Source organism: Pan paniscus, chromosome 20 (genome assembly GCF_029289425.2).
Source record: "Pan paniscus chromosome 20, NHGRI_mPanPan1-v2.0_pri, whole genome shotgun sequence".
In the NCBI taxonomy this organism is placed as follows: domain Eukaryota; kingdom Metazoa; phylum Chordata; class Mammalia; order Primates; family Hominidae; genus Pan; species Pan paniscus.
Window position 1 is genome coordinate 16305266 of NC_073269.2, and position 27994 is coordinate 16333259.

At 51.4% G+C, this 27994-nt stretch overlaps 1 protein-coding gene across 4 annotated transcripts; it reads right to left on the reverse strand.

Annotated features, from left to right (window-relative positions):
• Positions 1 to 302: 302 nt before the first annotated feature.
• On the reverse strand, positions 303 to 27968 carry RGL3 (ral guanine nucleotide dissociation stimulator like 3). 4 transcript variants are annotated; one of them, XR_004667786.3, is made up of 20 exons: positions 27838 to 27968; positions 27263 to 27376; positions 25398 to 25621; positions 25176 to 25229; positions 24503 to 24714; positions 15628 to 15770; positions 15325 to 15540; positions 14233 to 14336; positions 14057 to 14141; positions 11549 to 11605; positions 11354 to 11440; positions 11121 to 11153; positions 10914 to 11035; positions 9067 to 9162; positions 8905 to 8973; positions 8720 to 8816; positions 6306 to 6458; positions 6105 to 6219; positions 3491 to 3668; positions 3274 to 3405 (listed from the first exon to the last, which is right to left on the reverse strand). XR_004667786.3 is itself a non-coding variant. In XM_034944835.3 (19 exons), the coding sequence occupies exons 1-19, from the start codon at positions 27868 to 27870 to the stop codon at positions 3287 to 3289; spliced, it is 2100 nt and encodes a 699-aa protein (XP_034800726.3). In that variant the 5' UTR covers positions 27871 to 27967; the 3' UTR covers positions 303 to 3286. The 4 variants fall into 4 exon arrangements, 3 of the variants coding, with proteins under 3 accessions (XP_034800726.3, XP_034800724.3, XP_034800727.3); XM_034944835.3 differs by lacking the exon at positions 3491 to 3668 and having other exon boundaries at positions 303 to 3405; positions 15628 to 15737; positions 27838 to 27967; XM_034944833.3 differs by lacking the exon at positions 3491 to 3668 and having other exon boundaries at positions 303 to 3405; positions 27838 to 27967.
• Between the last annotated feature and the right edge of the window lie 26 nt (positions 27969 to 27994).

Consider the following 27994-nt stretch of genomic DNA (forward strand, 5'->3'; position numbering starts at 1 on the left):
CTTCATTCCCACCAGCAGGAGGGAGGAAAGGGGGAAAAGAAGGACACACCGCTTCCCTTTAAGGGCAGGCTCTGAAATTTGTTCACATCCTTTCCCTTTATATCTTATTGGCCAAGACTTAGCCAGTGGCCAGATATGACCACACCTTGCTGCAGAGGAGGTGGGAAATATGGCTTTTACTTTGGGAGGCCAGCTAAAAATCAGTGGTTCCATTACCATAGAAGAAGGTGATTAAATTTGAGGGGACAATGGACTATCTCATTCTCAGAGCAAATCAGAGCAAAGAGACAGAAAGAAAACCCTGATGACATCTTATGAGTGCCTGGATGCAACTGTGCCTGAAGCCCTACTCATTGGACATTTCAATTGCATGAGCCACAAATTTCCTTTTTTGCACATGCCTGTTTGAATTGGATTTTTGGTCGCTTGCAACAGAAAGAACTCGATTAGTGCAATGAGATGTAAAGACCGTAGCTGATGTTCTCTGCTGAGTAGGAGCTCATAAGTGGGCATATTCTTGTTGCTGTGACTATGTAGCAGTTCGCCCTACAGCTCATTTCATCCTCTCTATTGTACTCCAACGCTGACAGAGAGCTCACGCCTCTCTTTTCATCCTCACAATCCTTTTCTTTTTCTTTTCTTTTTCTTTCTTTCTTTTTTTTTTTCCAGACAGAATTTTGCCCTTGTTGCCCAGGCTGGAGTGCAGTGGAGCGATCTCGACTCACCGCAACCTCCGCCTGCCTGGTTCAGGTGATTATCCTGCCTCAGCCTACCGAGTAGCTGGGATTACAAGAGCCTGCCACCATGCCCGGCTAATTTTTTGTATATTTAGTAGAGATGGGGTTTCACCATGTTGGCCAGGCTGGTTTTGGAATCCTGGCCTCAAGCAATCCACCCGTCTTGCCCTCCCAAAGTGCTAGAGCCACTGTGCCCAGCATTTTTTTTTTTTTTTTTTTTTTTGAGATACAGTCACTTTGTCACGCAGGCTGGAGTGCAATGGCATGATCTCGGTTCACTGCAACCTCCACCTTCTGGATTCAAGCAATTCTCCTGCCTCAGCCTCCTGAGTAACTGGGATTACAGGCACCCACCACCACGCCCAGCTAATTTTTATATTTTTTAGTAGGGACAGGGTTTTACCAGGTTGGCCAGGCTGACCTTGAACTCCCGACCTCAAGTGATCCGCCCACCTCAGCCTCCCAAAATGATGGGATTACAGGTGTGAGCACTGCGCCTGGCCCTTTTTTTGCTTTTTGAAACAGGATCTCGCTCTGTCACCCAGGCTGGAGTGCAGTAATCTCGGCTCACTGCAACCTCCACCTCTTGGGCTCAAGTGATCCTCGTGCTTCAGCCTCCAGAGTAGCTGAGACTACAGGTGCAGGACACCGAACCTGGCTAAATTTTTTTTTTTTTTGAGATGGAGTCTCCCTCTGTCGCCCAGACTGGAGTGCAGTGGTGCGATCTCGGCTCGCTGCAAGCTCCGCCTCCTGGGTTCACGCCATTCTCCTGCCTCAGCCTCCCGAGTAGCTGGGACTACAGGCGCCCGCCACCACGCCCGGCTAATTTTGTTTTTGTATTTTTAGTAGAGACGGGGTTTCACCTAGCCAGGATGGTCTCGATCTCCTGACCTCGTGATCCGCCTGCCTCAGCCTCCCAAAGTGCTGGGATTACAGGCGTGAGCCACCACGCCTGGCCAATCTTTGTATTTTTTTGTAGAAATGGGGTCTCACTATGTTGCCCAGGCTGGTCTCAAACTCCTGAGCTCAAAATCCTTCCACCTTAGCCTCCCAAAGTGCTGGGATTACAGATGTGAGCCACCACACCCAAACTCTTTTTCTCTTCTTTGCACAGATGGGTTATCTGTGACAGGAAGAGGAAGAAGGTGGGGGCAAGTGAAAGGGCCCATCCTCACAGCCCTTATTGACTCATGGGTAATGATGCTATTTGTTTCTAATTCTGATGGAATTTCAGTTAGTCACTCTCCCATATATACAGTAGAAAAGAGGCATATCACCCCAAAAATGTTGGGGAAGGAAGTCCTAAACCCTCTTTGTGTGATAGGATCCTTTATTTATTTATTTAGTGAGACGTGATCTCACTGTATTGCCCAGGCTGCTCTCGGACTCCTGAACTTAAGCAATCCTCTTACCTCAGCCTCCCAAAGTACTGGGATTACCCTCCTGAGCCACTGTGTCCGGCCAGACAGGATCCTCTCTGGCATCTGGGTTGAGTGTCATACCCGACTCAACACCTTTCTTAGGGCTCTTAGTTTTTTTGTTTTTGAGACAGGATCTCCCTCTGTCCTCCAGGTTGGAGTGCAGGGGCCCAGTCACTGCTCACTGCAGCTTCAACCTCCCAGGGCTCTGGTGATTCTCCCAGTTCAGCCTCCCAAGTAGGTAGGATTACAGTCTCGTATCACCACGCTCAGAAAATTTTTTGTTTGTTCATTTGTTTGTTTGTTTGTTTGTTTGTTTTTGAGATAGGGTCTTGCTCTGTCACCCAGGCTGGAGTGCAGTGGTGTGATCTCCACTCACTGCAACCTCCACCTTCCGGGTTCAAGCAATTCTCCTGCCTCAGCCTCCCCAGTAGCTGGGATTACAGGTGCATGACACCACACCCGGCTAATTTTTTGTACTTTTAGAAGATGGGGTTTTGCCATGTTGGCCAGGCTGGTCTCGAACTCCTGACCTCAGGCGATCTGCCTGCCTTGGCCTCCCAAAACGCTGGGATTACAGGCGTGAGTCACCATGCCCAGCCAAATTTTTGTATTTTTTGTAGAGACAGGATCTCGTTATGTTGCCCAGGCTGGTCTTGGCTCTTAGGTTTCTCTCTCTCTGTGTGTTTGTGTGTGTGTGTGTGGGTGTGTGTGTGGTAGCTGTTTTCCTTTATCTTGATAAAGGGTGAACATGGCACACAGGCGCAAAATAAACAAGACTGACACCTGTTTCATAACTCTGGTCACTATTTTCATCCGCATCTGTCACTTCTGATGCGTCTCTAACATTTATAAGATTTCTCTGGGGAGGGATCTGACGTATCCATGCCCCACCTCTTTCTACATTTATGGGATTGAGCTCTCCACCAGCCACCCATGGGCTGATGTCTTTGGAATATGGATCTAGTACCAACAGAGTCAGAAAAAGAGATGGGGTCCAATGGGCTACAGTTGGGTGGTGGTCCTGGGATACACAGCACAGTGGCCTCTACTGGGGGATGGCAGCTTTCCAGGAGAGGAGTCGTAAGCTTGCCTGTGGGACTTGTGTCTTGTGGAGAGGACAGAGCTGCCTCAGCTTGGGGAGACAGACAGAGTGTTCCGGGTCCCCTCTTTCCGCCGCAGCATGAAGTCTCCGGGGGCGACTGGACTCATGGCATAGAAGACGTTGGCATTGTCAGGAATCAGGAGCACTGGTCAGGAGTGGAGATGGTGGTAATAGGCCCTCACAACCTTGTGTCACCCCCACAGAGGACCCGGGAGCCTCCTGCCACTCACCCGCGAACCTGAACAGCCATGGGTCCCTCTGCAGCTACTGCCAAGCCAAGCTCATTCTGCTGTCACTGGGAACCTGGACGACTTCTCACTTGAAAACTTGCACCACCTCATGCCTTCCCTTATCATAAGCCTGGGCAACCTCCTAATATTCTCCCCCTCACCATAGAGACAAGGCAACCTGCAGTAAAAGTTTGAGCAAATTGGCCGGGCGCGATGCCTCATGCCTGTAATCCCAGCGCTTTGGGAGGCCGAAGTGGGTGGATCACTTGAGGTCAGGAATTCGAGACCAGTCTGGCCAACATGGTGAAACCCCGTCTCTACTAAAAATACCAAAAAAATGAGCTAGGCATGGTGGCACATGCCTGTAATCCCAGCTACTCGGAAGGCTGAGGCAGGAGAATCTCTTGAACCCAGGAGGTGGATGTTGCGGTGAGCCGAGATCCTGCCATTGCACTCCAGCCTGGGCAACAGCGCGAGACTCCATCTCAAAAAAAAAAAACAAAAAAACAAAACCGACAACCTGCAGTAAAAGTTTGGGCAAACTTAGACCACCCTAGACCACCCCCCGCCAAACAACTTCCTGATCACCCCACCCCTCCCCCACAACCACTCCCAGCCAATCCCATGCTGCTGTCACCGTGAACTTGAACAACTTCCCACTTCCAGCCTGCACGAGCCTGTGGCCTCACACTCAACACCTGAACAACCACAAGCATCCTTTCCTAATATCCAGCCAACCTCATGCCATGTACTTCAGCGTGAATACGCTCAATCCCTTGCTTCTCCCTGTCAGACAGGACAATCTCATGCTTGCCTGCTATCCATTTGCCTCTCTCCCGTCCCAAGTTCAGATAACTTCAGGGTCCCAGTGGTGAACAAACTTAGTTCCTCACAAATCTAAACCCAGATGCCCTTTAGTCTCCCATCCCATCAGGTTGAGCCTGAACAATCTCATGATGCTACAAACTTAAGATCAGACAAACTTCTACACTCCCTTCTCTCACTCGACCCTAGACAATCTATTTTTTCTTTTTTTTTTGAGACGGAGTCTCACTCTGTCGCCAGGCTGGAGTGCAGTGGCGCAATCTTGGCTCACTGCAACCTTCGCCTCCTGGGTTCAAGTGATTCTTCTGCCTCAGCCTCCTGAGTAGCTGGGACTATAGGCGCCTGCCACCATGCCTGGCTAATTTTTTGTATTTTTAGTAGAGACGAGGTTTCACCATGTTGGCCAGGATGGTCTCGATCTCTTGACCTCGTGATCCACCCGCCTCAGCCTCCCAAAGTGCTGGGATTACAGGCGTGAGCCACCATGCCCGGCCCCTTTTTTTTTTTTTTTAATTGAGACAGGGTCTTGCTCTGTCACCCAGGCTGGAGTGCAGTGGCGTGATCTCAGCTCGCTGCAGCCTCCACCTCCTAGGCTCAAGTGATCCTCCCACCTCAGCCTCCCCAGTAGTTGGAGTTGAGAATACAGGCACATGCCACCATGCTCAGCTAATTTCTCTCTCTCTCTATATATATATATATTTTTTTTCTTTTTTTTTTTTTTGAGACAGAGTCTTGCTCAGTCGCCAGGCTGGAGTGCAGTGGTGCGATCTCGGCTCACTGCAACCTCCGCCTCCTGGGTTCAAGCGATTCTTCTGCCTCAGCCTCCCGAGTAGCTGAGACTACAGGCATGTGCCACCATGCCCAGCTAATTTTTTTGTATTTTTAGTAGAGACAGGGCTTCACCATGTTGGCCAGGCTGGTCTTGAACTCCTGACCTCAAGTGATCCACCCGCTTTGGCCTCCCAAAGTGCCGGGATTACAGGCGTTGAGCCACCACACCCAGCCAATTTCTCTATTTTTTGTATAGATGGGGTCTCCTCATGTTGCCCAGGCTGGTCTCAAACTCCTGAGCTCAGATAATCCACCCACCTTGACCTCCCAAAGTGCTGGGATTACAGTTGTGAGCCACCATGCCCAGCCCATCCTACAAATTGAAGGTCAGACCACCTTCTACACTCCCTTCTGCCACTTGTCCGTGGACAGTCTTTTTTTTTTTTTTTTTTTTTTAAACAGAGTCTCGCTCTGCTGCCCAGGCTGAAGTGCAGTGGTATGATTTCGGCTCACTGCAACCTCCGCCTCCCAGATTCAAGCAATTATTCTCCTGCCTCAGCCTCCTGAGTAGCTGGGACTACAGGAGTGTGCCACCACACCCGACTAATTTTTGTATGTTTCGTAGAGACAGGGTTTCACCACGTTGATCAGCCTGGTCTCAAACTCCTGACCTCAAGTGATCCGCCCAGCTTGACCTCCCAAAGTGCTGGGATTACAGACATGAGCCACTGCGCCTGGCCGGACCCTGGACAATCTTATTGTCTTTTAAATTCTAGGAAGATGACCTTTGGTGCCTCTCTCTCACACTGAGCCGAGACAATCTCATGACCCTACATCGTTGGGTTACAGATATTTTGTGTCCTCTTACCCCCACTCTGATTATCTTACCCCTACTCTCTGCCTGAACCACCTCACAGCCCTGTGAACCCAGGTAACCTTGGGCTCCATCCTTGAGCGTGGTCAGTCTGCTCGCCTCCCCGCTGCCCCCTATCCTGAGCTCCAACCCATCCCTGCTCACCCCGGTCCCCAGGAAGGACTTGAAAGAGCTGATAGTCACAGGCCCAGGGCTGGGGCACATTGTGCTTCTGCAAGGCTCGCCGGACCACGCTGGGGGCTTTGTCCTGACTGGTCAGCTGGAAGAGAGGGGCGGGAGGTGAGGTGAGGGCCCTGGCCCCAAGGGCAGGGCAGCCTCCAGCAGACCCCCAGCCCAGCCCCTCACCAAGATGCTTCGATACAGGTTCCCGTGGTCATTGTCGATGCTGACGCGGATGACACGGGCCTCCGAGCTCTGCTGCGCCGGGAGGGGGATTCGAGGGCTGCCCAGAGGCAAAGCGAAGGGCCGGGGGCTGGGCAGGTCCAGGCTCAGGGGCAGCTGCAGGCAGTAAGGGGTGGAGGCTACAGCTTGGCCCATCTGCAGATGCTGAGGGCTAGAAAAGCATGAACACACCAGCCACCACTGGTGTATTCAATAGCCCCACATTTAAAATCTCAAGAAAACATTGGCTGGGCGCAGTGGCTCATGCCTGTAATCTCAGCATTTTGGGAGGCCGAGGTGGGCGGATCACTTGAGGTCGGGAGTTCAAGACCAGCCTGGCCAACATGGTGAAACTCCGTCTCTACTAAAAATACAAAAATTAGCAGGGCCTGGTGGCGCATGCCTGTAATCCCAGCTACTTGGGAGGCCGAGGCAGGAGAATCACTTGAACTCGAGAGGCAGATGTTGCAGTGAGCCAAGATCATGCCACTGCACTCCAGCCTGCGTGACAGAGCAAGACTCCATCTCAAAAATAAATAAATAAATAAATAAATAAATAAAAATAAATAATAAAATAAAATAAAATCTCAAGAAAACATACTACTACCCCCTACACATGCAGAGCCTGGGACATGCAACTGGAGTACATTCACAAGCCTGCATATACACCACCCTACCATATACAGACTTTGGTTACCTGTTATAGAAACAGACATGAACACAACCCATGCTCATACACAAGAAATCCTGTGTACATACATATGCTGACAGCGGTTATACACCCACAGCCCATGCCAATGAGCAACCCCACACATGATCTCATGAATACTCAGGCCCACATTTCCTCTTCTGGTACACAGATTCTTTTCTTTTTCTTTTCTTTTTTTTTTGAGACAGAGTCTTGCTCTGTCACCCAGGCTGGAATGCAGTGGTGCCATCTCAGCTCACTGCAACCTCTGCCTCCCGGGTTCAAGCAATTCTCATGCCTCACCCTCCCAAGTAGCTGGGATTACAGGCCTGTGCCACTATGCCCAGCTAATGTTTTTATTTTTAGTAGAGACGGGGTTTCACCATGTTGGCTAGGCTGGTCTCAAATTCCTGGCCTCAAGTGATCCACCGGCCTCGGCCTCCCAAAGTGCTGGGATTACAGGCATGAGCTACCATGCCCAGTCTTCATTTCCGTCATTTCCTTTTCTTTTTTTTTTTTTTCTTTTAGAGGGAGCCTCACTCTGTCACCAGGCTGGATGGAGTGCAGTGGCACCATCTCAGCTCACTGCAACCTCCGTCTCCTGGGTTCAAGTGATTCTCCTGCCTCAGCCTCCCAAGTAGCTGGGACTACAGGTGTGTGCGACCATACCCAGCTAATTTTTGTATTTTCAGTAGAGACAGGGTTTCACCACGTTGGCCAGGATGGTCTCGATCTCTTGACCTCGTGATCCGCCCACCTCGGCCTCCCAAAGTGCTGGGATTACAGGCGTGAGCCACTGTGCCCAGTCTCTTTTTTTTCATAAACAGGATCTCGCTCTATCATGCAGGCTAGAGTGCCGTGGCATGATCGTAGCTCACTGCAGCCTCAAACTCAAGCGATCCTTCCACCTCAGCCTGCTGAGTAGCTGGGACTACACCCAGCTAATTTTTTTGACTTTTAATAGAAATAGGGTCTCACTATGTTGCCCAGGCTGGTCTTGAACTCCCGGCCTCAAGCAATCCTCCCACTTTGGCATCCCAAAGTGCCGGGATCACAGGCAATAGCCACCGTGTCTGCCATGGTATGCAGATTCTTAGGGACATACATGTCCTCAAAAAAGTGTAGGCTGGGTGCGGTGGCTCACACCTGTAATCCCAGCACTTTGGGAGGCCGAGGTGAGTGCATTGTTTGAGCTCAGGAGTTTGAAACCCACCTGGGCAACATGGCGAGACCTCATCTCTACTAAATAAAAAAAATAGCAGGGCATGGTGGTGCACACCTGTGGTCCTAGCTACTTGGGAGGCTGAGGTGGAAGGATTGCTTGAGCCTGGGGGAGGGGTGGAAGTTGCGGTGAGCTGAGATTGCACCACTGCACTTCAGCCTGGGTGACAGAGCAAGAAGACCCTGTTTCAAATAAAAAGGGGTGTGATGTGATTGCATTCTAGATGACCCATGGGCAAGCAGTTACACAGGTCCAGATCTGAGCACGAGTCGGATTTATGAGTGATCACCCAAACAGGGCCGTGCAGATGCACGCAATCCCCTGGATGGATACCCCGGGCGCTCAGTGTGCCTCCTGTATACACTCCTGGCCCCACAATCCTGTGTGTACACATGTGCATGCACACACACGTGCACACAGAGCCTGGGTGCCCGCAGGCCCGCATGCACACACAAGCCGTCTTGGTACCTTGGTGCTGGGGCCCTGGGGCCCTGGAGAGGCCGGGGGACTGCCAGCAGGAGCATCTCTGCTTCTAGGACTTGAGGGGGGTGACCCTGGGGACACACTGGGGGAGATGCAGAGGTTGAGGTGGGGTGGCTGTGCTGACTCCTGATCCCATGATCCCCAGTCCCATCACCAAGCAGAATGCTCACCTGGAGGTGGGGGATGAGGGGTCCCCGGGACTCCCACTAGGTGATGAGCTTTTCTCTCGGGAAAGCTTCCTAAGGATGGGGACAGGGGATGAGGCTAAGGCAGGAGCAGCCCTTGCTGATATCTGCCCACATCACCACCCCTACACACACCCCGAGACTCACGCACTGAGACGCTTGGTGAGGCTGATCCGCCGTCGGATGCGTGGGGAGCTGGGGCAGGAGGCAGCTGGTGGCTCAATGACCCGGGAGAGCCGGTAGCTGAGGGGTCAATATGTGGATGAGGTGATGGGGGCAGGAAATACAGGGGATGGAGAGATAAGAGTTGGAATCAGTTGGGAGGTGGGTTTGGGGTGTAAGGGGGAGCAGCCAGAGGTGGCACCCCACATGCCAGGGTCAGGGTGGTAAATGAGGGTCATTGAGCATCAAGGTCTTATCAGAGATGGGACAGGATGGCTGGTCAGGAGGTCACAAAGAGATTCACAGGGTGGCACTAAGGAATCAAATTGGGTCAGGATTAAAGTCAGGGTCAGGACTGGGTGCAGTGGCTCACGCCTGTAATCCTAGCACTTTGGGAGGCTGAGGCAAGAGGATTGCTTCGGGTCAAGAGTTCGAAACCAGCCTGGCCAATATAGTGAAACCCCGTCTCTACTAAAAATACAAAAAAAATTAGCCAGGTGTGGTAGCTCGCGCCTGTAATCGTGGCTACCCAGGAGGCTGAGGCAGGAGAATTGCTTGAACCTGGGAGGCGGGGGCTACAGTGAGCCGAGATCACTCCACTGCACTCCAGCCTGGGAAACAGAGCCAGACTCTGTCTCAAAAATAAATAAATAAATAAATAAATTAATTAATTAATAAATTAATTAATTAAATAAAGTCAGGGTCAGACTGGGGTCAGGTCACCACTGGGGTCAATGGTTAGGGTCACAGTTATATAGAAAGAAAGGACACAGTTGTCATAGTCAAGCTGGACAGTCAAATAAACATAAAAGTTGGAGTCAGTTACTCAGAACTGAGGGTCAAGGGTTGTGGTCAGAGAGTCAGATGAGGGGTCATGAATAAGGTCATAGGTCAGATAGGACCAAAGATGGGGAAGTCAACAGATGGGACAGTTGAGTTGAATGGCCAGCTGAATGCTAAAGTTGAGGTCAGAAAATCAGATGGGGTCGAAACTGAGGTCAGAGGTCAATTGTGACTTTTTTTTTTTTTTTTTTTGAGACAGGGTCTCACTCTGTCACCTAGACTGGAACTGCAGTGGCGTGATTTTGGCTCACTCCAACCTCTGCCTCCCAGGCTCCAGCGATCCTCCCACCTCAGCCTCCCAGGCTCCAGCGATCCTCCCACCTCAGCCTCCCAAGTAGTTGGGACCAACGGCACTCAACACCACATTCAGCTAATTTTTTTTTTTTTTTTTTGAGACGGAGTCTCGCTCTGTTGCCCAGGCTGGAGTGCAGTGGCACCATCTCGGCTCACTGCAAGCTCTGCCTCCCGGGTTCACGCCATTCTCCTGCCTCAGCCTCCCAAGTAGCTGGGACTACAGGCGCCCGCCACCACACCTGGCTAATTTTTTTTTTGTATTTTCAGTAGAGACGGGGTTTCACTCTGTTAGCCAGGCTGGTCTCAAACTCCTTACCTCATGTGATCCACCTGCCTCGGCCTCCCAAAGTGCTGGGATTACAGGCGTGAGCCACCGTGCCCAGCCACATTCAGCTAATTTTTGTATTTTTTTGTAGAGATGGGGTTTCGCCATGTTGCCCAGGCTGGTCTCAAAATCCTGGGCTCAAGTGATCCACCCACCTTGGCCTCCCAAGTGCTGGGATTACACGAGTAAACCACCAGGCCCAGTCTATTTGATTCGACTGGAGATACTGCAAGGTCACAGGTTGTAGTGGGGGATCAGGGCTCAAGAGGGGGTCTTGGGAGGAGCTGGAGGTGTGTATGGAATGGGTGGAATCCAGTTTGTGACCCAGGCTCAGCTGGGGTGGGGCTGGGACAGGCTACAGGGTGGTCACCTCTGCTCCTCGGTGAGCTGGTGCTGGGCATGCAGGGCAGCCAGGATGGGCGGGTGGGGGCTCAGGGTGTAGCTCTGACAGCGCCTCTGCAGCTGCTGGATGCGGGCCAGGATCTCCCACTCCTGGAGGACGAGCCTCTGAGACCCTACCCCTGCCCCACCCCCACCCTCAGGCACCACCCCCACACCCACTGTAGCCTCCACTCACCTTCCTCCTCTTCTCAAAGTTAATGAGATCCCCCTGGGGGCAAAGTGTGTCTGAATTGCAGCACCCAGGGTCAAGGGTCAAGGTCAGGGGCTGGGATGTCAGGAGCCCCACTGTAGTAAGGGAGTGTGGGGTGGTGTCAGGAGTACAGGTAGGATCAAGGGTGGATATCGGGAGGCCCATTGTGCTGGGGGCAAGTGGAGCTGGGGTCAGGGGTCAAGGGTCAGGGGTCAGACCTCCAACATATCCGGCAGGGCTGTGTCCAGCATAACCAGGTCCGTAAGGAAGGTGCCAAGGTAGGGGACAGGGCCTGGGGGTGGTTTCTGCAGCCCCCAAAGCTCCAGTCACTTGGGGCCATTACTGACCCCATCACCATCCACACCCCTCCCTGAAGGTCCCACTTGTCCCCATCCCAAACTGTAATCACTCACTGAGGGCAGGCTGCCTGGGGTGTTGTCCTCTTCTTGGGATCCCTCAGTGGCCTCCTCCTGAGGGAAGAGAAAAACTGAGCCAGGTCTGGGGTCTCCTTGGACAATTCCTCACGGACGATGCCTGCAGACCCATCGTATATACCCTTCATGCTTTGAGTAATCAAAAGTCAGTGGTAGGTCAGGCGCGATGGCTCACACCTGTAATCCCAGCACTTTGGGAGGCCAAGGCGAGCAGATCATGTGAGGTCAGGAGTTCCAGACCACCCTGGCCAATATGGTGAAACCCTGTCTCTACTAAAAATACAAAAATTAGCCGAGTATGGTGGCTCACACCTGTAGTCCCAGCTACTTGGGAGGCTGAGGCAGAAGGATAGCTTGAACCTGAGAAGCAGAGGCTGCACTCTAGAGGGAGTGTTGCTCTGTCACCCAGGCTGGAGTGCAGTGGCGCGATCTCGGCTCACTGCAGGTTCCGCCCCCCAGGGTTCACGCCATTCTCCTGCCTCAGCCTCTCAAGTAGCTGGGACTACAGGCGCCCGCCACCTCGCCCAGCTAATTTTTTGTATTTTTAGTAGAGACAGGGTTTCACTGTGTTAGCCAGGATGGTCTCAATCTCCTGACCTCGTGATCCGCCTGCCTGGGCCTCCCAAAGTGCTGGGATTACAGGCGTGAGCCACCGTGCCCGGCCAAAAAAATTTTTTTTAAAAAAGGGCTGGACATGGTGGCTCACGCCTGTAATCCCAGCACTTTGGGAGGCCGAGGCTGGTGGATCACACGAGGTAAGGAGTTTGAGACCAGCCTGGCTAACAGAGTGAAACCCTGTTTCTACTAAAAATATAAAAAACTAGCTGGGCATGGTAGCATATTTCTGTAATCCCAGCTACTCGGGAGGCTGAGGCAGAAGAATTGCTTGAACCCGGGAGGCGGAGGTTGCAGTGAGCCAAGATCGCACCATTGCACTCCAGCTTGGAGTCTCCAGATGGAGACCAAAACTCCATCTCAAAAAAAAAAAAAAAAAAAAAAAAAAGAAGCCAGGGGTTAAGGCCCACTCTAGAAGCCAGACCACCTTGGATGAGGGTAGGGAGGAGATAAACAGCAGGGAGCAGGCCCCATGAGAGGTGGGGCTTGTGGGGGTGGTGGCCCCCAGGGCTGGCCTTAACAAGGAGAGAATCCTTGTCCGCAGCTGGATGGCACAGGCCTGCCAGGGATCTCCTAGGTATCCTGAATTTGCTGTTGTTTATTTACTTTTTATTTCATTTTATTTTGAGATGGAGTCTCACTTTGTCACTCAGGCTGGAGTGCAGTGGCCTGATCTTGGCTCACTGAAGGCTTGACCACCCAAGTTCAAGCGATCCTCCCTCCTCAGCCTCCTGAATAGCTGGGACTACAGACGTGCACCACAAACGCCCAGCTAATTGTTGTATTTTTTGCAGAGATGGGGTTTTGCCATGTTGCCCAGGTTGGTCTTGAACTCTTGGGCTCAAGTGATCCTCTCACCTTGGCCTCCCAAAGTGTTGGGATTATAGGCGTGAGCCACTGAGCCCAGCTCACGTGCTGTTCTAGGTGCTGGGCAGGAAAACAGGGTTTCACTCTGTTAGCCAGGTGAAATTTGGCTGGGAGTGATGGCTCACGCCTGTAATCCCAGCACTTTGGGAAGCCAAGGCAGGTGGATCACCTCAGGTCAGGGATTCGAGACCAGCCTGGCCAAGAAGGCAAAACCCCGTCTCTACCAAATACAAAAATTAGCCAAGCGTCGTAGTGGGTGCCTGTAATCCCAGCTACATGGGAGGCTGAGGCAGAGAGAATTGCTTGATCCTGGGAGGTGGAGGTTGCAGTGAGCCAAGATCGTGCCACTGCACTCCAGTCTGGGTGACAGAGCGAGACTCTGTCTCAATACAAACAAACAAAGAAACAAAAAAACAAATGATGACGACAACAACAACAACAAAAAACCAGATGTGTGGTTTTGGGGATGATGGAGGCTGGGAAGGCCTCTCAGAGGCAGGGACATTTGATCAGAGACCAGAAGGAGGTGAGTGAGCAAGTTGCATGCAAACCTGGAGGCGTGGAGAATGTTCCAGGCCCAGGGATCTATTCTAGATTCACTCTAAAAACCAGCGCCTCATTGCAATGAGAATCTAAATCTTGCCTATAAATAAGCCAGACTTTTGACACACATTTTTTAGTTTTGCTTATCAAGGTAAAGTCCTCAGAACATTTTTTCTTTGTTCCCACCCTGTGCTATGACTCTGGCCTTAAGTAACCTTTTCTTTGTGACTTCTTGTGTTTTGCTGAGTGAATAAATAGGGCAGTCACTGACAGTCAACTATAACGCAGGAAGTAGAGGAAAGAAAAACGTGCAACCCGCCAGGGACAAGGATAAGGTCATTGCTGAGCGGTAGGGAAGGACAGAGTGTCCTGACTACAGCAGGGAGATTACCCCTGCCTGGCCCCAAGTCCCTCCCCCGACTTCCCGGGCCTAAAATCCCTGGAGTCTGCATCCATCTCTACCTGGAAAAGAATCTCTCTGCTGCTGAGGTGGTTGTTCTCATCGGAGAAAATCTGCGAAAGTTTCCTGAAAGTAGATAGCGGTTCCCTGGAAGGACAGGAGAAGGGTGGTCAGGGGTCAGTGGCTTGGGAGGGTCAGACCTGGGATGGGGTGGGGAAGAGGTCCCGCCCCAGCTCACCGGCTCACGGCCCCCCAGCTGCGCTTGAGCCGGTAGATGGAGTTAGATTGCAGGGCGGACAGAATGGCGCGCAAGGAGGAGAAGTTCCGCAGTTCTCGGCAGCGCTGCCAGGCGGTGGGGACGCAGGTCAGACCCAGGCATTATCCACCTTTCATCTTGAAACTTCTTCATCTTTTTTTTTTTTTTTTTTTTTTTTTTTTTTAGAGAGATAGGGTCTGTGGCCCAGGCTGGAGTGCAGTGGCTCGATCATAGCTCACTTGCTGCCTGGAATTCCTGGGCTTAAGCGATCCACATGCCTCAGCCTCCTGCCTCAGTAGCTGGGACTACAGGCGCGCGCCATCATGCATGGCTTATTATTATTATTATTATTATTATTAATTATTTAGACAGAGTCTCGCTTTATCCCCCAGGCTGGAATGCAGTGGCCCGATCTCGAGTCACTGCAACCTCCGCCTCCCGGGTTCAAGAGATTATCCTGCCTCAGCCTCCCAAGTAGCTGGGATTACAGGGGCACACCACCACACCTGGCTAATTTTTTTTGTAAGTCTAATTTTTAATTTTTTTAATTTTTTTTTTTTTTTTTTTAGAAACATTGGTCTCACTATGTTGCCTAGGCTGGTCTCAAACTCAAGGGCTCAAGCGATCCTCCCTCTCCCCAAAGTGCTGGGATTACAGGCGTGAGTCACTGCGCCGGGCCTGATCCCGTGACTTGTGACGCCAGGTCGGACCCCTGGGTGTTGTCTCACATCCGACAAGCTACCAAGACTCCCACTTATTCCCTAGGATTCCCTTCCTCCCTCCTCCCTCGGGCTCCAGCCCCTCCCCAGCTGCCCCTCCAGCCCCTGCCTCCGACCTTGACTTCTCCGGTCCGGGCTCCCTACTTCTCCCAGCTCCCTTGGGACCTAGTCGTGCCCGCAGCCTCTCTGCAGGACCCAGACCCTCCTCCCTGAACCCAAGTCTCACCCTAGGTATCAACTTTCCACCCCGTTCCCTCCCTCGCCTAGACTCGCCCCTATCTCTCTCCGGAGCCCTCATTTTTTCCCCTTGCCCCGGGGCCCGCCCCCTCATCCCCTCTCCGCGCCCGCAACACACCTGGGCGATGCGGATCCACTTCTCCAGCCGCTGCGCCCTCTGCGGGGCGGCCAAGCCCGGTGCTCCGAGCACGGAACCCAGCACACAGCCGGTCACGGTGTTGAACTGGGCCACGGTGGCGCGCACAGTGGGGGAGGCGCCTGCAGCCCCCGGCCGGTCCCTCTGCGACCACACGGAGCCCAAGCACTCGTAGGGCCTCACCTTGGAGAAGAGCTCCTGGGCCAGGGGAGGGGTGTGGGATTGGTGCTTAGCAGAACCTGTCCCCTCACTGTGGCTCATCCCGACCCTGTCCGGGATCCTCACCAAGTCCATGAGGGTCAGCTGCTCGGCCACCTCGTCCACGCTGAAGTCCAGGAGCTGGGGACCTTGAGGCATGAGCCCTTCCTCTTCCTCCGCGCAGGCCTCTGAAGAGTCTGGGTCAGAAGTTTGGGCAACTCTGGGAGGTCCTGATCATTAGAAAGGGTTACAAACTCTCAACTTTGAATCCAAGACTGGCTGTGTGACCTTGGGTGAGTCCCTGTCCCTCTCTGAGGCTCACTTTCCTCATTTGTAAAACGGAGAGCTCTCTTAAAATTTTTTTTTTTTTTTGAGACAGTCTTACTCTGTTGCCCAAGCTGGAGTACAATGGCGCAATCTCAGCTGACCACAACCTCCGCCTCCTGGGTTCAAGTGATTCTCCTGCCTCAGCCTTCTGAGTAGCTGGGATTACAGGCATATGCCACCATGCCCGGCTAATTTTTGTATTTTTAATAGAGACGGGCTTTCACCATGTTGGCCAGGCTGGTCTCAAACTCCTGACCTCAAGTGATCTGCCCTCCTTGGCCTCTCAAAGTGCTGGGATTACAGGTGTGAGCCACCGCGCCTGGCCCTGAGTGTTTTTAAGGATGTAACAGCAACAGTAATGTTCACTAAGCAGCTAGTGTGGATTTACTCAGTAACTCACCACACCAGTCCAGTGAGGGAGGTACTATTATTTATCCACCTTTTACAGTTAAGGAAAGGGAGGCAAAGAACAATTTGTCACACCTTTGGTAAATGGCAGGGCAGGGGTTTGAAGCCGGGTACTCAAAGGCCAGAGAAGAAAATAGAGCTTTATGATTTTTAACATGTATTATGATAAGATTAATCTGACCTCTTTTTTTTGGAAAGAGGTGATACGACTTCCTGGTTCAGGGAAGGCTATTGTCAGAAAGTCTCAAACTCAGATGCAAACTCGTCCACTAGCTTGCTGTGTAGAGCATGTATTTTAACCTCTCTGTGCCTTTTTTTTTTTTTTTTAAGACGGAGTCTGACTCTGTCGCCCAGGCTGGAATGCAATGGCGTGATCTTGGCTCACTGCAACCTCCGCCTCCAGGTTTCAACCAATTCTCCTGCCTCAGTCTCCCAAGTAGCTGGGATTACAGGCACGAGCCACCATGCCCAGCTAACTTTTGTATTTTTGTAGAGACAGGGTTTCACCATGTTGGCCAGGCTGGTCTTGAACTCCTGACCTCAAGTGATCTGCCTGCCTCGACTTCCCAAAGTGCTGGGATTGCAGGGGTAAGCTGTGCCTTCTTTTTGAAACAGGCTCTCCCTTGGTCACCCAGGCTGGAGTACAGTGGTGTGATCACAGTTCACTGCAGCCTCAACCTTTTGGGCTCCAGTGATCCTCCTGCCTCAGCCTCCTGAGTTGCTGGGACTATAGGCACACACCACCATGCCCAGCTAATTTTTTATTTTTTGTAGAGACAGGGTCTCATTATGTTGCCAGGCTGGTCTCAAACACCTGGGCTCAAGCGATCCTCCCTCTTGGCTTCCCAAAGTTTTGGGATTGCAGGTGTGAGCCAGTGCGCCTGGCTGTGGATTTCGTTTTTGTTTTTGTTTAAGATCATGCTGCTGGGCGCTGTGGCTCACTTCTGTAATCCCAGCACTTTGGGAGGCCGAGGCGGGTGGATCACCTGAGGTCAGGAGTTTGAGACCAGCGTGGCCAACATGGTGAAACCCCGTCTCTACTAAAAAAAAATACAAAAATTAGCCGGGCGTGGTGGTGCGCGCCTGTAATCCCAGCTACTCGGGGGGCTGAGGCAGGAGAATCGCTTGAACCCTGGAGACGGAGGTTGCAGTGAGCCGACATCGTGTCACTGCACTCCAGCCTGGCGACAGAGCAAGACTCCATCTCAAAAAAAAAAAAAAAAAGATCATGCTACCAGACTGCTATAAAGTGCTGAACAAATATGAATAATTTTACTTTAGTGGATTTTGATGGTGGCACCCCGGAGGGGAAACTTTGGAAGCTGGGATCCTGAATTGTGCCCTCCAGCCTCCAAATGTATCTCCAGACATTTGTGTCTTTGAAAAACCTGTTTGTGGCTGGTCCCAAGGTAGTGACTTATCTCAATTGATTGTTCACAGTTACAGATCGAACTCCTTGTTCTACTCTTTCCCCCCTTCTCACTACTGCACTTGACTTGTCTTTAAGAAAGGAAGAAGGGGCCTGGCACAGTGGCTCACACATGTAATCCCAGCACTTTGGGAGGCCAAGGCAGGCGAATCACTTGAGGTCAAGAGTTCGAGACCAGTCGGGCCAACATGGCGAAACCCTGTCTCTACTAAAAATACAAAAATCAGCTGAGCATGGTGGCAAGTGCCTGTAATCCCAGCTCGGGAGGCTAAGGCTAGAGAATCACCTCAACCTAGAAGGTGGAGGTTGCAGTGAGCCAGGACCACGCCACCGCACTCCAGCCTGGGTGACAGAGACTTTGTCTCAAAAAAAAAAAAAAAAGAAAAGAAAAGAAAAGAAGGCTGGGGGCAGTGTCTCACGCCTGTAATCCCAGCACTTTGGGAGGCCAAGGCGGGTGGATCACGAGGTCCGGAGATCGAGACCATCCTGGCTAACATGGTGAAATCCCGTCTCTACTAAAAAATAGAAAAAATTAGCCAGGTGTGGTGGTGGGCGCCTGTAGTCCCAGCTACCCAGGAGGCTGAGGCAGGAGAATGGCGTGAACCGGCGAGGCAGAGCTTGCAGTAAGCCGAGATCATGCCACTGCACTCCAGCCTGGGCGACAGAGCAAGACTCCATCTCAAAAAACAAAACAAAACAAACAAACAAACAAAAACAAAAAGAAAAGAAAAACATGTTTGCAATAATATGCACCTAGAACCTGACTATTTTGTTCATAAACACAAATTTTTTTGGCTCCAAGAATGCAAGGACCACGAAAGTCTGGGCTTTGTTTTGTTTGCAAATTGCAAATGTTGTTCACAAGTTTGGAAAATGATGTCCCCAGAACCTATGTTGCTGTCTTTGCCTCACCAGTGCCCTCCCGTGCATTCGTTGGTGCTTGTTGCTGTCAGTACAACAGCACCGTGACACTCTACTGTGACGCTAGGACAGGCAAAGACACGGGACAACCTCATCATGTGTCCTAGTGGGGCATACCCAAGCATTACCCATTGAAAACATGGTTTATTGCTGTGCAAGTTACTCTCACTTTCCTTCTCCATAGTACTAGTTATGGCATCATACTATTATTTTATTTTATTTATTTATTTTGTGACGGAGTCTTGCTCTGTCGCCCAGGCTGGAGTGCAGTGGCTCGATCTCGGCTCACTGCAACCTCTGCCTCCAGGGTTCAAGCAATTCTCCTGCCTCAGCCTCCTGAGCAACTGGGACTACAGGAGGTGCCACTATGCCCAGCCAGCTAATTTACATATATATATATATATTTTTATTTTTTATTTATTTTTTATTTTATTTTATTTTATTTTTTATTTTTTTTAGTAGAGACGGGGTTTCACCATGTTGGCCGGACTGGTCTCGAACTCCTGACCTCAGGTAATCCTCCTGCCTCGGCTTCCCAACGTGCTGGGATTACAGGCATGAGCCATAGCACCCCGCCCCAATACTATTATTTTAAAATAATCTTTGTAAATCTGTGTAATTACCTCTTTCATCTTAAATTAGGACAGGTGGCATTGCAAAATATTAGTTTTTAGAAGTGGGTACTGGGCTGGGCACACCTATAGTCCCAGCACTTTTGGAGGTTGAGGTAGGAGGATTGCTTGAGACCAGGAGTTTGAGACCAGCCTGGGCGGCGTAGTGAGACCCCATGTTTCCAAAAAAATGTTTTTAAAGTTGCGCATCCTGATGCACACCTGCTGTCCCACCTACTTAAGAGGCTTAGGAGGGAGGATCTCTTGAGCCCAGGAGGTCAAGGCTGCAGTGAGCTGTGATCATGCCATAGCACTCCAGCCTGGGTGACAGAGCAAGAAACTGTCTCTCCTCCCCCCACCCCCAAAAAAAGTGGGCACTGGAAAAAAAAATGCCCTACATCTAATCAAACCTTTAAATCTTACAGCAATTATGGGGATAGAGAAACATGCTGCATGAAACCATGAGGTAAGTCCAAAAGAATGTGAGACATACCTCAGGAAAAATGACCCATTTTTTTTGCCCTCTAATGGCTTCAAACAAGAGGCAAGGGGGATCTGTTACACAATAAAAGAGACTTAGGAACAAACGACCGGTAGGGCGTGGTGACTCATGTCTGTAATCCCGACGCTTTGGGAGGCCGATGTGGGCAGATCACTAGAGGTTAGGAGTTCAAGACCAGCCTGGCCAACATGGTGAAACCCCCTCACTACTAAAAATACAAAAATTAGCTGGGCGTGGTGGTGGGCACCTGTAAACTCAGCTACTCAGGAGGCTGAGCCAGGAGAATCGCTTGAACCCAGGAGGCGGAGGTTGCAGTGAGCCAAGATCACGCCACTACCCTCCAGCCTGGACAACAGAGTGAGACTCCGTCTCAAAAAAAAAAAGAGAAGCAAACAACCAAATATCTTGAGTAGATCTTTGGATTTCAATTTGAAGAAACAACTATTCCTCCTTCCCCCAGCTCTATCGCCTGGAGTGCAGGGGCATGCTCACAGCTCACGGCAGCCTTGATTTCCCGGAGTCAAGAGATCCTCCCACCTCAGCATCCTAAGTAGCTGGGACTATAGGCATGTGCCACAACACCTGGCCAGAAACAACTGTCAAAAGAAAATTTAGGGCTGGGTGCCATGGTGGGCACCTGTGGTCCCAGCTACTCAGGAGGCTGAGGTGGGAGGGTCAGGAGTTCAAGCCCAGCCCACGCAAAATAGGAAAACCCAGTGTCCAAAAAAAGGTTCAGGCACAAACAGGGGATTTGAATATTTGAATATAGACTGGGTATTTTTTCTGTTTTTGAGGCAGGGTCTCGCTCTGTCACCTAGGCTGGAGTACAGTGGCATAATCACGGCTCACTGCAGCCTTGACCATCCCAGGCTAAAATGATCCTCTTGCCTCAGCCTCCCAAGCAGCTGGGACTATAGGCAGTCACCACCATGCCCAGCTAATTATTTGTAGACACGAAGTTTCAACATGTTGCTCAGGTTAGTCTCAATCTCCTGGGCTCAAGCCATCCACCTGCCTTGGCCTCCCAAAATGCTGGGATTGCCAGCAGGAGCCTCTGCATCTGGCCTGGATTGGATTTTTTTTATATCAAATATTTCTGGTTTTTTTTAAGTATGAACATGAAGGTTATTAAAAAATAAAAATAAAAGGGCCGGGCGCCACGGCTCACGCCTGTAATACCAACACTTTGGGAGGCCAAGGTGGGCGGATCACCTGAGGTCAGGAGTTCGAGACCAGCCTGACAAACATGGAGAAACCCCCCTCTCTACTAAAAATAGAAAATTAGCCGGGTGTGGTGGTGCACGCCTGTAATCCCAGCTACTCGGGAGGCTGAGGCAGGAGAATCACTTGAACCCAGGAGGCAGAGGTTGAGGTGAGCTGAGATCCTGCCATTGCACTCCAGCCTGGACAACAAGAGCGAAACTCCGACTCAAAAAAAAAAAAAAAAAAAAGTAAGCCTGTTGTCAGACATGTGTACCCAAAACATTTATGTATGAACTGACATAAGCCCGGGATTTTTTAAAAAATCATCCTGAAAATATTTTTTTGTGAAATTGATCATCGTTGATGATAGGTGATGGATGTCTGAATGTTCTTCATACTATTCTCTCTACTTTTGTATATGTCTGAAATTTTCCATAGCAAAAGGTGAACCCAAAATAAAGTTGTTAAAATAGATGAGCATGGTGGTCATCTACTTTCTTCTAAACTACATGGTGCAAGTGTAGTCTTAGCTACTCAGGAGGCTGAGTTAGGAGGCTCACTTGTGCCCAGGAGTTCGAGTCCAGCCTGGGCAACAGAGCAAGACCCTGTATCTAAAAATAAAATTCATAGTCAGGTGCGGTGGCTCACGCCTGTAATCCCAGCACTTTGGGAGACCGAGGCAAGCGGATCACGAGGTCAGGAGATCGAGACCATCCTGGCTAGCACAGTGAAACCCGGTCTCTACTAAAACTACAAAAAATTAGCGGGGCGTGGTGGCGGGCGCCTGTAGTACCAGCTACTTAGGAGGCTGAGGCAGGAGAATCACTTGAACCCAGGAGGTGGAGGTTGCAGTAAGCCAAGATCGCGCCATTGCACTCCAGCCTAGGTGACAGAGTGAGACTCTGTCTCAAAATAAAATAAAAATAAAAATAAATAAAATAAAATAAAATGAAATAAAGTGTGTCCCAGGGCCTAGCACATAGAAGGTCTTAAACAAATGTTAATTTTCTCCTCTGACCTCAAAGAAACTAGGGCAGCACTTTCCATAGAATTCTCTGCAATGGTGGAAAAATTATCTATCTGCTATGTCCAGTGTGGTGGCTGAGCACTCAAAATGTGGGTAGTGGGATTGAAGACCTGAATTTTTGCCTTTGCTTGACTGGATTTTGAAAAAGAAAAAAAAAAAAAAAAAAAAAGCGGGCCAGGCATGGTAGCTCACGCCTGTAATCCCAGCACTTTGGGAGACCGAGGTGGGTGGATCACCTGAGGTCAGGAGTTCGAGACCAGACCGACCAACATAGTGAAACGCTGTCTCTAATAAAAATACAAAATTAGCTGGGTGTGGTGGCAGGTGCCTATAATCCCAGCTACTTGGGAGGCTGAGGCAGGAGAATCTTTTGAACCTGGGAGGAGGAGGTTGCAGTGTGTTGAGATGGTGCCACTGCACTCCAGCCTGGGTGACAGAGCGAGGCTCCGTCTCAAAAAAAAAAAAAAAAAAAGGCAGGGTCAGGCACAGTGGCTCACACTTACAATCCCAGCACTCTGAGAGGTTGATGCTGGAGGATTGCTTAAGCCCAGGAGTTCGAGACCAGCCTGGGCAACATGGCAAGACCCCATCTCTAAAAAGAAAAGACCTGAATTTTATTTAATTTTAATTAATTAATTAATTATTATTATTATTTTGTTTTTTGGTTTTTTTTTAGGCAGAGTCTCGCTCTGTCACCCAGGCTGGAGTTCAGTGGCTTGATCTCAGCTCACTGCAAGCTCCGCCTCCCAGGTTCGTGCCATTCTCCTGCCTCAGCCTCCCGAGTAGCTGGGACTACAGGCGCTCGCCACCAGGCCCGGCTAATTTTTTTTTGTATTTTTAGTAGAGACGGGGTTTCACCATGTTAGCCAGGATGGTCTCGATCTCCTAACCTTGGGATCCGCCCCCCTCGGCCTCCCAAAGTGCTGGGATTATAGGCGTGAGCCGCCGCGCCCAGCCAATTTTAATTAATTTAAATAGCGACAGGGGCTAGTGGCTACCACAGTGGACTATGGAGCTCTAATGACTTGGAATCAGCTGGAGAAATCATATATATATATATATATATACCTTTTTATATATATATATACCTTTTTATATATATATACCTTTATATATATATATATATATAGCTTTATATATATATAAATAACTGAGACTTTGTCACCATGGATAGAGAAGTGGCTGCTACTTTGTAAATTGGACAGGAAGGTGGCCACTATAATCTGGAGATTAAGCGATGGGGATTAGGGATAGAGATGCTTTTGTGATGTGGATCAGATCAAATACAGATGGGTGAAAGATGATACTTCCTAAGCAGGATGCAATTATTCAGCAAACTAATCTGTGTTGTTCCTGCCCCTGGGGACAGAGCTGGGAGCAAGAACAACAGGTCCTCCTCTCATGCACTCACAGCCTATGAGATGAGCAAAAGCCAATAATCAAGTAAGGAGGCTGCACATGTACAATGGCTTATGGCTGTAATCCCAGCATTTTGGGAGGCCAAGGCAGGCAGATCACTTGAGTTCAGGAGTTTGAGACCAGCCTGGGCAACATGGCACAACCTCACCTTTACAAAAAAATTAGCCGGGCGTGGTGACATGTGCCTGTGGTCCCAGCTACTCAGGAGGCTGAGACAGGAGAATGGCTTGAGCCCAGGAGGTGGAGGTTGCAGTGAGCCAAGATCATGCCACTGCACTCCAGCCTGGGTAACAGTGCGAGACTCTGTCTAAACAAAAAATAGATTAAAAATAAAATAAAATTAAATTAAATTAAAAAAGAAATTCAAAAATAAGAAAAATTTTACAGGCTAGGTATAGTGGCTCGCGCCTGTAATGCCAGCACTTTTGGAGACCCAGGCGGGAGGATCACCTGAGCCCAGGATGTTGAGCGTGCAGTGAGCCATGATGGAGACACTGCACTTCAGCCTGAGCAACAGAGCAAGACCCTGACTCAAAAAAAAAGAAAATAAAGACAAGTATCAAGGCAATGGTTTGTAGCTAGAAGCACAGAGCATCCTGACCCAACGGCACCAAGGAGGGAAAAGTATTAGACACATGCTAATACTTCAGACAAATAATTTGTTTTTTTTTTAGACGGAGTTTCGCTCTGGTTGTCTAGGCGAGAGTGCAATGGCACGATCTCGACTCACCGCAACCTCCGCCTCCCGGGTTCAAACGATTCTCCTGCCTCAGCCTCCCGAATAGCTGGGATTATAGACATGCGCCACCACGCCCGGCTAATTTTGTATTTTTAGTAGGGATGGGGTTTCTCCATGTTTGTCAGACTGGTCTCAAACTCCTGACCTCAGGTGATACACCATCCTTGGCCTCCCAAACTGCTGGGATACAGGCGTGAGCCACCACGCCCGGCTGACAAAGAATTATTATCCCCATTGTAAAGATGAAGAAATTGAGACTTAGAGTTAAAAATCTTGCTTAAGTTTTGTAGCTCTGAGAGGGGAGAGAAAGCCTGTGTGGGAAGAAGCAGACAGGAAAGGCCTTCTCAGAACACGACTGGATCTGAAAACCCCTCACCTGTCCACACCTGAGGCGGCTCCTCTTCCTGCTCTCGCTCAGCCTCCTCCAAAAAATCTTCCAGAAGCTTCTCTGCTTTTTGAGCCTCAGCACTCCCTGGGGCCGCCCAGCCCAGAAAGGTTCGGACACTGCCCAGGTCCGAGTGGGCAGGGGGGTCTCGGAAATCCTGAGGGTGGTCCTGCAGCCAGGAGCCCAGCACTGACACCACAGCCCTGGCCAGAGAGGCAGGGTCTCAGAGCTGGGTCCAGAGTGGGGGACATAGAATATGACTCCTGGTACCTTTTTTTTTTTTTTTGAGATAGAGTCTTACTGTGTCACCAAGGCTGCAGTGCAATGGCCTGATCTTGACTCACTGCAACCTCAGCCTCCCGAGTAGCTGGGACTACAGGCATGCACCACCACACCCAGCTACCTTTTTTTTATTGTTATTGTATTTTTAGTAGAGACAGGGTTTCACCATGTTGGCCAGGATGGTCTCTAACTCCTGACCTCCAGTGATCCACCTGCCTCTGCCTCCCAAAGTGTTGGGATTACAGACATGAGCCACCAGGCCCCACCTGACTCCCAGTCTCTTATTACCCAACCTGCAATTTTCAAAACCCCAGGCCGACTGCTAATCTTTGACCTCTGGGATTTCCCTCCCCGCACTCCCCTATCTGGATGAAGGACCCACCTCAGGTTCTTGTTGAAGCTCAGATCTTGTACTGCTGTCTTCTTGATCTCTACCCTGGGAAGAGGCCCCCCAGCAGGTGAAGAAGGGGGATCCTAGAGGGGGCTTAGGAACAGGGCTCTGGGTCTGGGAGGTGTTTCCAGGTTCCACACCTGAGGAGGTGGAGGGGGGTGCCCAATTGGGGTTCTAGGGTGGGGAACATGGAGGTTCTGGTTTGCTACTGACCCGGGAGGTGGGGGCGGCGGCACTGGTGGCAGCAGAAAGCCCAGCAGGCGGGCAGTGGGTACAAAGGTCCGGTAGGTGGCCAGGAAGGCGGGCACGAAGCTGGGGTCCTGCTCACGGTCTCCAGACACCAACTCTCCCACCAGCCACTCCAGGCGCGCCGCCCTCAGCACCCTCACCTTGCTGGTTCGATAGTGGAGGAAGGTATTGGCAATGGGGCTGGGGGCCTGCAGGAGGGGAGAGGTGGCCATGAGAGAGCAGGAGTGGTCCTCGCAGCACCACTTCTCTAGTCACATTCATCACTAGCACCACTCTTTTTTTTTTCTTTTTTCTTTTCTTTTTTTTTTTTTTGAGACAGAGTCTCACTCTGTTGCCCAGACTGGAGTGCAGTGGCACGATCTTGGGTCACTTCAACTTCTGCCTCCTGGGTTCAAGCAATCCTCCTTCCTCAGCCTCCAAGTAGCTGAAACTACAGGCGCACACCACCAAGCCCAGCTAATTTTTGTATTTTTGTAGAGATAGGGTTTCACCATGTTGGTCAGACTGGTCTCGAACTCCTGACCTCAAGTGATCTGCCCACCTTGGCCTCCCAAAATCTCCCAAAGGGCTAGGATTACAGGCGTGAGCCACCGTGCCCAGCCCGTAGCACCACTATTTTTTTTTTTTTTTTTTGAGACAGAATCTCACTCTGTCACCTAGGCTGGAGTTCAGTGGCGTGATCTTGGCTCACTGCAACCTCCGCCTCCTGGGTTCAAGCAATTCTCTGCCTCAGCCTCCCAAGTATCTGGGATTACAGGCACCTGCCACCATGCCCAGCTAGTTTTTTCATATTTTTAGTACAGACGGTGTTTCACTGTCTTGGCCAGGTTGGTCTTGAACTCCTGACCTGATGATCGACTTGCCTCGGCCTCCCAAAGTGCTGGGATTACAGGTGTGAGCCACCTCGCCCCGCCTGTAGCACCATTCTTTCATGTGATTCCTCTGACTCCCGGCTTCTTGGAGTTATTGTTTTGGTTTGTTTTTTTTAGAAACAGGTCTTGTTTTGTTGCCCAGGCTGGGGTGCAGTGGCACAATCATAGCTCACTGCAGCCTCCAAGTCCTAGACTCAAGCGGTCCCCCTGCCCCAGCCTCCTGAGTAGCTGGGACTACTGCTGGGCATCACCACGCACAGCTAGTTTTTTAATTTTTATTTTTATTAGAGAGAATCTTGCTGTGTTGTCCAGGCTGGTCTCCAATTCCTGGCCTTCTGCCTTGGTCTCTCAAAGCGCAGGGATTATAGGTGTGTGCCCCACTCCCTGCCCGCTTGAAGTTATTATTCCTCCCCATCCACAAATAGCTCCTGCAACTTGCCCTGGAAACCCTCCCTCTCCCATGCCCTGTCCCCTACTCCCTCTCCCGTCCCCTCCCCCTCCAGTCCCCTCCCCCTCCCGTCCCCTCCCCCCACCCCCCCGCCCCCCACACACACTCTTTTCCACCCAGGGCTTCCCTCAGCCCTCCTGTCGCGCTTCACTGGCTGCCCCACCCGCCCTCACCTAGCCACTTCTAAACCAACCCCATTCCACCTTCCAGCCCCGGCCCTCTAAACCTGCCTTTCCCAACTCTGCCGTCCAGTTCTGTCCTTACCAAGTTGTCCCTAGGCTCCTCTGGGGAACTGCGCGGCCATCGCCTGGCCCCACCCCATTCCCTGGATCTCCCCCCACTTACCTGGCCGCCTCCAGTCCCCTTTCTACCTGGTCGCCTCATCTGGTCGCGTCCGAGCCCCTCCCTTCCTTCCGCCCACTGCACCTGGTGGCCTGTGCTCGGCTCTCCAGCTCCGCCCTCAACTGGTCGCTTCCGGCCCCGCGCCACCCACCAAACCCCCTCCTCACCTGGCTGCCCCCGGGGCCCTCCGCCGGGCTCCTGCGCTGACTGCGCTGCCGCCGCAGGGAGACACTGTACACCGCGCCGTCCTCGGTCTCTTCACCCCAGTCCTGCAGCGGTGCCTGGATGCACAGGCGGACTCAGGGCACCAAAGGGGCACAGGTCCTGGGGCCTCAGCCTCCTTGGCTGCTCGGACTCGGGCCGAGTCCTCCTGCTGCATCCCCACGCCCCTTCCCGGCCAGAAGCTGCGACACTAGGGCTGGGGTCCCAGGCTAGTCCCCTCCTCGCTGCGGGTCCCCTCCTCCCAGGTCCTGAGGACATGGGGTGGCATTTGGGGATGTCCCAGGGCCCAGTCTAATAGAACCTGTCTCTAGCTCTTTCTGCCGACTGCGCTCAGAGACTCGCGCCCCCATCCCTAAGAGGAACCAGTCGCTTCACTGGGTCAAGGGCCGCGAGTCCCCAGGAGGGGACTCCAGGGCAAGTTCAGATTGGGAGCAGATAGCGTCCGACGGGCGGGCGCTTGGAGTTTCTGGACCTGCGGGTCACCAGGGATGCGGGGTCCGGGGATCCCTTGTCCCCTTACCAGGGCCAGCTCTTTGCCTGCTGTGCGCTCCATGGCCGGCGCCCGTCCCTCTCAGTGGCGCCGCTGAGTGAGGCGGAAGGGCCGGCGGGTGGCGGGTGGCGGGCGGCGGGCAGTGGCCGGGCGCTGAGGCCAGAGGGGCGGAGCGGCCGAGCTGCTG